This window comes from Jaculus jaculus, chromosome 1, assembly GCF_020740685.1.
Source record: "Jaculus jaculus isolate mJacJac1 chromosome 1, mJacJac1.mat.Y.cur, whole genome shotgun sequence".
NCBI classification, from domain to species: domain Eukaryota; kingdom Metazoa; phylum Chordata; class Mammalia; order Rodentia; family Dipodidae; genus Jaculus; species Jaculus jaculus.
In genome coordinates, this window is record NC_059102.1 from 107826724 (window position 1) to 107835547 (window position 8824).

The 8824-nt window shown below is 50.6% G+C and overlaps 1 protein-coding gene across 1 annotated transcript in view; it reads left to right on the top strand.

Moving 5' to 3' along the window:
• LOC101602009 (stimulated by retinoic acid gene 6 protein-like) overlaps nt 1–7991 on the top strand; it is a 63997-nt gene extending 56006 nt beyond the window's left edge. Inside the window, exons 12-18 of the mRNA XM_012948766.2 lie at nt 2269–2350; nt 2512–2560; nt 2932–3049; nt 4550–4669; nt 5901–6064; nt 7142–7288; nt 7843–7991. Coding sequence (XP_012804220.2) covers nt 2269–2350; nt 2512–2560; nt 2932–3049; nt 4550–4669; nt 5901–6064; nt 7142–7288; nt 7843–7991 — 829 coding nt within the window. The remainder of the gene's footprint in view (nt 1–2268; nt 2351–2511; nt 2561–2931; nt 3050–4549; nt 4670–5900; nt 6065–7141; nt 7289–7842) is intronic.
• The last annotated feature ends 833 nt before the right edge of the window (nt 7992–8824 follow it).

Consider the following 8824-nt stretch of genomic DNA (forward strand, 5'->3'; position numbering starts at 1 on the left):
AGTATTTACATGTAGATATCAACTTTGGTATATTCTGTCTCTTTCTTGCCTCTCTCTCACACACACACTTTTTCTTTCTTCCCTTCTCACCCCTCAAAGTGAGAGAGAAAGGGAGGGAGGGAAGAGGGAAGGAAGGAAGGAAGAAACACAGGCTTCCTTTCCTCAAGCAGCCTCTTCTCTTCAGCATCCTCCATCAGTGCCTCTTCCCCAGCAGCATGACTGTCCCTATTTGTGCACAGATGACTCACTGAGCATCTCCCAGCCCCACATGTACAGACTGAAGGGAGGAGGCAGACACAGATATGCGCTCACACAGGCAGAGCAAGGAAGCGATAAGAGTTCAGATATCCCAGAGAAAGGGAGCCAGGCATGGCTGGCTGGAGCCTTGTGTCAGGACAGTCTTATTATGGCTGAGGACAGTGTATAGGCAAGATACTCCTGGGGGCTAGAAATTGACCCAGGGTTTCCTGGGGAATTGAGCCTTGAACCGGGGTCCTTAGGCGTCCCAGGCAAGCACTTAACTGCTAAGCCATCTCTCCAGCCCCATCACATTACTCCGTTCTAAGCATCTTCAATTTAATGGTCATAACAAATGGAAAACAGTGTGGGAAAATGCTGTAGGAAAAATGTTTTAATAGGACTGGAGAGATGGCTTAACAGTTACGGCGCTTGTCTGCAAAGCCTAAGGACTCTGGTTCGATTCTCCAGTACCCACGTAAGCCAGATGCCCAAGGCAGTGCATACATCTGGAGTTTGTTTTCAGTGACTGGAAACCCAGGAGCACCCATTCTTTCTCTCTTTCTCTCTCTCATCTGTCTCTTTGTTCCTCTCTCTCAAATAAAGATTTTTTTTTTTTTTTTGGGTTTTTCGAGGTAGGGTTTCAGTCTAGCCCATGCTGACCTGGAATTCACTATGGAGTCTCAGGGTGGCCTCAAACTCATGGCGATTCTCCTACCTCTGCCTCCTGAGTGTTGGGATTAAAGGCATGTGCCACCACACCCGACTTTTTTTTTGGTTTTTCAAGGTAGAGTCTCACTCTAGCTCAGGCTAACCTGGAATTCACTGTGGAGTCTCAGGGTGGCCTCAAGCTCACAGCGATCCTCCTACCTCTGCCTCCCAAGTGCTGGGATTAAAGGCGTGTGCCACCACACCTGGCTCTGAAATAAAATATCTTAAAATGCTAAATAAAAGAGGAAAGCGTTCAGTAGAAGTGGAGTGTTGCAGTTAACCTTGTCTTTGCTGGCACAAACACACCCAACCAAAAGCAGCTCACGGGGGGAATGGGTTTATTTCAGGCTGACAGCTTCAAGAGGAAGTTTCGCCATAGCAGGGAAAGCATACAGAGCAGAGGCTGAGTGTCATATCTTGTCACGTCAGCTGGGAGGTAGTAGCAACCGTGAATGTGCTACCACTGGAAAGCTAGGCTAACATCTCCTCTAGCCAGGCTCCATCTCTTAAAGGCTCCACCAGTTGGGGATGGAGGCTTAATCACAGACACTTGAAGCTATAGGTGACACTCCATATTCAAACAACCACAGAGAGAAAGGACAAAAGAAAGCAATGGGAGGGGATTTGATCAATATACACTACCCATGTAAGAAAATTGCCAATAAAGTTTTAAAATGTTGAATAAAATAGGCAGCACACAGACACATGTGTGGCCCAGGGATGGAATGCACCAACCTGACCTTCCATTTAGGGTCAGGAGCTAGACCAGAATGTGGGAAAAGGGTGCTATAGCAAGGGGCTGATGTCTTATTTTGAGGTAGTGCCTTGCTCCAGCCTAGGATGACCAAGAATTCACTATACAGTCTCAGACTGGTCTCAAATTCACAACGATCCTACTACCTCTGGCTCCCAAGTGCTGGGATTAAAGGCATGTGACACCACACCTGGCTGTTGTTCTCTTTTGATTTCATATTGTTACAAGGTTACACTGTCTATAGAACTGGTTTTCTATTTTTAAATGTTTCCAAATCCTGCTCTTGCAGTGTAACACGCTCAGCACATCATCATCATATAGAAAGCAGCACCTAGAGAGAAACGCCCACACCTAACGTCACCTGTCAGTCACCACTTGGACTTGGTCAATACATACTATGTTTACAAACTATATTAACCTTCAGGAATTTGAAGGTAGATCGAGTGAACCAGGGGCTGCAGTCACCCCACACGTCCAGGGGCCCCTGGCAGGCTGTCTGCTGAGCTTTCACCCTGCAGAGAGGGCTGTGGTTCGGAGCACGGCTCACCCTCACCCTTGTTCTCCAGAAAGCACATGAAGCGGCTGCGGGCCGGCGATAAGCACTTCCTCCCCCCGAAGTTCCGGAGCCCTTCCTCAGCACAGTGCGTGGTAAGTGGGCCGAGGCTCTGTCCCCAGATGGAGTGGCGCGACCAGCCTGTCTCACTGGGATATGAGTGAACTCCTAATGAGACAGGATGCTGGGTGTAGGGATTGGAAGGAAAGCAGCTCTCCTCCTGCTCTGAGGCCTCCATTTTCCTCCTCATTCTCAGGTAGCCATTGCAAGATACTCAGGCTGGCAAATTGCCTATATCCTGTGGGGTAAGTGCCAACCCACAACCCATCCAACCCAGTGAAAGTCCCTTGGAGCTCCAGCTGAGGGGCGGTGGTGGCAGAGGCGGGTGAGCAGCAGCCCTAGCCTCCACCATCATGGCCTCCTGAATGGTGGGGGGCACACACTCAGCGTGTCATCCCCCACCAGTCCTGAACTCCCTAAGCGCGCCTGTGCCCCAGGAAGCAGCTCTCCAAGGCCAGCTCAGGGCTCAGTGGCTTTCTAGGGCAGTTGGTATTTGAACTGTAAGATAAGGAATGCTAGGCAGAAGAAATAGCATCAGCACAGGGTGGCCTATGGGGAGGGCATAGGAGCTGGTCAGGAATGAGGACCTGAGTGACCACTGCTCCCTTGTCCCCAGGATACCTTATCATCCACGTGGTGCAGAGCCTGTGTGGTGTCATGATCATGTATGGTCTGGTGCTCCCTATTGCCCACAACAAAGGCCTGGAGATGCTTCAAGGGCTGGGCTTAGGAATGTAAGTACTGAGCAATTGCCCTGTCTTTGCTCATCCTGGGGACCACACCCTTGGCCCACGACCCTGATTGTGACCCAGGGACAGGCCACCACACCACCTCACAGGGAGGGAACACCACAGTTTGCAAAGGCTTCATCTCTCGTCCATGGGACCCTCAGAACCACATGCATATGTGTGCACACATGTGCTTGTGTTTTACATACATGTCCATTGTCCAGCTGGGAAACGAGTTGTAGGGAAAAGCAGAACAGTAGGAGAGTAAGAGGCAGGAATCCTGGAAGAACTTTAGGATGTGGGATTTATCCTGGATAAACTTATTTCCTTGCCTGAGGCTCACTTAGCTCTTTGAGGACAGTGACTTCTGGATGGCTAAGCACTTCTCATACCTCTTTTTCATAGTATCCCTGGGTGTTGCTACCATGGGACAGGCACTGGGGAAACTGAAACCTAAGACCCCTTTAGCCACCACCTCACACTGCCCAGCACACGTGGTGCTCTCTGAGTTCCTCGGCTCCTTCTTTGCCTGTAGCAGTCAGCTTCAGTCATGGGGATGAGCTTCCAGACCAGGCACAGTTATGGAGGAAGGGATTGATTGAAGCTTACAGATGCAGGGGAAGTTCCATAATGGCAGAAGAAGCTGGCCCTCTTCCACAGATCCATCCAGAGAGAGAGAAAAGGCAACCACCAGCCGCACAAACAAGCACACTTGAGGAACCCCAAAGTTCTAGCACTCTGCATATCTTTGGCTGGAAATTCCAGATCCGCCCCCACACCTTGGAGGCTGGACCCTAGGATCCACCAAGAGTGACACCTCCTCCAGCCACGTGGTTGGAGATCTAAATTACAAGCTTTAATAAATCCCTGAATCTATTGGAGAGCATTTATTGAAACTACCACACTGCTTAAAGCCACCTGGGGGACTATGGATGCATGTTTCCCTGTCCACACTTTGGTAGACTTCTCAGATGCTTCTCCAAACCTCTCCATCTCTTACTTTCATTCTTTTTTTTATCATTATTTTATTAGTTATGTAAGACTCAGTGTGTAAACAGCACATGTTGGCACCATCCTTACCCTCAACCCTGTCCTCCCCCTTCCTAAGGGACCCTCCTCATTGAAGATGTCAGTTATGTCCATGGGGATTGTGGGTCATGCATTGTGGGGGTAACCATCAGTTATGGGGGAGAGGCAATGTCTCTGTGCAATGTCCCAACTGTGGCTCTAACAATCTTCCCACCCCCTCTTCTGAAAAATTCCTTGAGGCATGTTGGGTGCACTTTAAGTCTACTTAAGTGATGAGGTCTTGGGAGCCTCTGTGTCTCTGTATCTCTGGTTTGGTAGGAGTTCAGTGTTCTCTGTATCTATCTCCTTCACCCTTGTGCTAGCACAAGGCTAGCAGCCTCTCTCTCCCTCTCTCTCTCCTTTCCCTCCCTGGGCATTGGAGAAAGGTCTGGAACAGGAGCACGGGCCATCTCAGGACAGTTCCACCTTGTGTTTCAGCCTCACCATATCCATCGTTGTGGGTCTTATGATCCTTCAGGTGTGGATTGCTTCCAGCTGTTTCCTGCAGCCTAAGCTGGGCACAGCTGACAAGCAGAAGCCCTTGGCTCTCAACAACAGGTGAGGCCCAGAATGGATTTGGGAAGTGTAGGGTTTCTGCTATCTCTCTGGCACATGGTAATCCTTTTGAAACCTTTCATTCAGCACTAAAGGTATAGGGTTAGTTCCCACCCACCTGCCTCTGAGAGCTACACAGGCTACCAGAGAGGGCTGTAATACACACAAGGACCTTGGAGAAGAAGTGTGAAGAGGAAGAGGAGAGGCAGGGGATGAAGGAGAGAGGCAAGGGTGGTGGGGGAGAGAGACAGGGGAGGAGAAAAAGGTAGAAGAGGGGAAGGAGAGGCATGGGAGGAAGAAGAGCGAGAGGAGGAAGGAGGAGGGCCAGAGGAGGAGAGGAGAGGCAAAACAGGAGAGGGAGGGCCAGGGGAAGAGATGGAGCTAGGGGAGAGAGAATAGAGATACAGAAGAGGAGAGACAGGGGAGAAGAAAGAGATTTCGGGTAGAAGTGGAGATGCTAGGAAGGAACAGGACCCAGGAGAGGAGCGGAAGAGGCAGAGCTAGAGGAGGAGGAGGAAGAAGAATGGGAGGAAAAGAGGCAGGGGAAGAGAAGGCAATGCAGAGGAGCATGGGGACAGGGTCAGTAATTATACTTCCGGTGGGATTTTTGGGCTGAGATATCCATAGCAATGATGGGATTTGCTCCAGTCTAGAGGAGAACAAGGTGTGGCTTATTACAATAGAAAACAGGGTCCCCTGGCCCTGCGGCAACACTTAAACCAGCTGTATGTAGCTCCACGAGATTTCTTGTCCTATCAAAAGCCCAATACAAGGGCTGGAGAGATGGCTTAGCGGTTGAGCGCTTGCCTGTGAAGCCTAAGGACCCCAGTTCGAGACTCGGTTCCCCAGGTCTCACGTTAGCCAGATGCATAAGGGGGCGCACGCGTCTGGAGTTCGTGTGCAGAGGCTGGAAGCCCTGGCGCGCCCATTCTCCCTCTCCCTCTATCTGTCTTTCTCTCTGTGTCTGTCGCTCTCAAATAAAAAAAAAAAAAAAAAAAAAAGCCCAATACGAGAATCTCAAGCGTCACCTGAAACAAATGCAGTTCCCACTTCCACCCTGCGCTGTGTTCAGTGTGTTCCCCACCATCCCAGACCCACACCTCCCTCCAGGGCACTGAGTCAGCACGCGGTCACCAGGTGCTGAATTTGATGCCAGGTCTGGTGGATGCCAAGGCCAGCTACCTAACCACCTCATCTGACTGAGGCACCGTCTTGGGCTGGCTTTTCTCTACAGGAAAGCCTTCCACAACTTCAACTACTTCCTGTTCTTCTATAATGTGGTGCTGGGCCTGGGTGCTTGCCTCTCCAGACTGCTCATCAGCTGCCTCCTGGGCACCTGGCTGATCGCGCGCATCGACAGGACCATCATGCAGAGTGGCTATGAGCGTGCAGACATGGGTGAGTGACCAGCCTTGCTGGCTACCTCTTCAGGGAGTGGCTGGTCTTGTACCTTTGTACCAGTTGCCTGGGAAAGATGGATATCAGAGGCCAAGAATCACAATGTCCGATAGACTTAGAGCATATCTTCTGGTGGAGGGCTTCAAGCTGAGCTATAGAGACCCGTGCATTGTGACGGCCAGAGGAGAGCTCACAATGGTCAGTCTTGCTCACTTGGCACACCATTGAGGTGAAGAGGTGGGAAGTCACAGGTAAGTTAGGTTCTTTCCAGAGTTAGGACTGCCTGTGTGGATGCACAGCGTGCCCATTTTTTGAGACAAGGGCACACCTCAGAATTATTAGTGGTAGTATTTGAAAATTTTTAGTAAAGAAATTATTCTTTCTGGTCCATTGAAATCACTCTAAAATGAAAACTACTTCTGAGGAAGCAAAAATAGCATTTGTTCTGTTTCTGGCCCACATCACACTCTCCCTTGGCCTTGAAGATCTGTGCTGGATGCTCCACCCTAACCCAGCCCAGCCCCTCCAAGCTCTAGGCACCCCATCTAATCACAGAGTAAGGGAGACTGGCCGATGGCTCATGCAAGCATGAAGGCCTAAGAGGGCCTGAGACATCCTGAGTTAAATCCCTCACATCCCCATTCAAAGCTGGGCATGGCCATACACGCCTCTTATTCCAAGTCCTGTGGGGGGTGGCAGAGACAGAAGATTTGCTGGTGCTTGCTGGTCAGCCAGAGTAACTCAAAACAGCAACTCTGAGTTCACAGAGACTCAACCTGAAGGAAATAATGCAGGAAAGTAATAGAGATATACATCCCATGTTCTCCTGTGGCCTCTGCATATGTCCACCTGGGGATGCACATCCGCACACACACACATGCATATACTATACACACACACACCTAAAAGATCAGAGTACAATGTGACCCCAAAGAACTGTTCCAGATCTTGAAACTCATTTTCCAGATACTCAGCAAGGTACCAGCAGGGCACAAAGTGACTTATCAACGGCTAAATAATAAGCAGGACAAACGGGGTCACGGTGTGAGGCTCAGCCTGTGCTGACCTGGCTTTCAGGCTTCAGCGCGTGGGTCGGCATGCTCTATGTGGACCACTATCACACCAACCCTGTGCTGCTCAGCTTCTGCCACATCTTGATCGCAGACCACAGGGAGAGGAAGCAGCAGAAGACCATCAAACACTGGAGCTCAAACCAATCCTCAGGTAATGTCTCCTGTCTGAGCCTGCATTGGGGCCAGTGTGGGAAATGAATACCCAAAAGACTCACTGGGAGCTCCACGACACCCCAGACGCCCCTGCCGCTTTTCTTTCTTGGCACCCTCTGCTTTGGGTCCCTTCAGCCATGTTTGCTCAGGAGGCAGAGCTGACTGGCCACCCCGCTTGCTCCCCGAGGTGAGCTCTAGTTCTGAGGTGGAGTCTTCCATCCCCCTCCCCCTCCATGGGCTCTGGAGCCCATGCACAGCCCAGGTTCCACAGCAGACCCCCTTTCCAAGATGGTGCTCTGTGTTGATTTTTCTGCCCTGTTGCTTGCCTCAAGTGCTCTGAGCCCCCAGCCCCTGAAAGGCTCATTGTTTTTCCCTACACTGCGGATATACAGGCTTGTGGGACACCTCACATCCCCCACTTCCTTCATGTCCCCAGAAGTCTTGACTCTGGCCTTTCTGCCACATCTCAGGCATTCCAAGCAGTTTCCCCCAAAGCTTTTGAGAGTAATGCACTCCTCAAGCCCTGGTGTCTGTGCTCTGACTCTGCCCTAGGTCCACGCATCTCAGCGAGGTCCAGGACGAGGTGGCTCCTCCTGCAGACCCTGATCAACAACCCCAAGCTCGTCATGCTCAGAAAGTCAAGACCAGGGCACGGCTCCCAGGAGTTCACTCCGGTTCTGTTGGCGTCCTCAGATTGCTGACCCCGGCCACCGTCACCGCTCCAGGACCACACCAGGCCGTCCGCTCTCAAGAGAAGGCTCAGTTTAACCAGTAGCTAGCTGTCCCTCACAGTGTGATGGGATGACCCAGGCACTGTCCGTGCACCTGGTAGACAGCCCTGGGCTGCCACCTGGTTGAAATCGCAGGACCATTTCACTTGCTCAACAAAAACAAAAAAGATAAACTAAAGAAAAGGTTGCCGAGCAAGCTTTGCCTGTGAAGACCCCCACTGTGTACTGTGCGTAGGCAGCCTTGGGGCTCACCTGCTAAGAAGCACTAAGTTGGTGTGTGTAGGGGGATAGATTACATCTGATGTAAAAGTAGAAGAGCAAATGGAGGGGGGAAGGTTTACGCAGGGGTGGGGACAGGGGGATAAGAGAAAAGAGGATGTGGAGCCAGGGGCCCCCTCAAAACTAAAGACACATGGAAAAGCCATATGGAAATTTACTACTTTAGAAACTAAAAGTAATTGGAAAAGGAGTTTGAATGGGTATGCCCTACATGGGTGGGTAAATCTGTTCCCAGAAGCTACACATTATTAACCGAAAATCCCCATGCCTGGGATGAGACACTGAGCAATGAGTTTGTTGGTGAGAGATAACTCACCCCGCCCAAAATAAACAATCTAAACTATTGCCAGAGTTCTTGATCACCCACCAACACTAGATGGTAACACCCTATTTCTGAAGCTACCACATGCTTTGGTTGCAGGACATCAAAATTAAGCTGGAACTGAATGGAAACCTCTTCCCTACTGACAAGCTTTCCTAGTGCCAGAAGTTGCCATGCAGGCTGCCGGGGGAGAATACAGTCA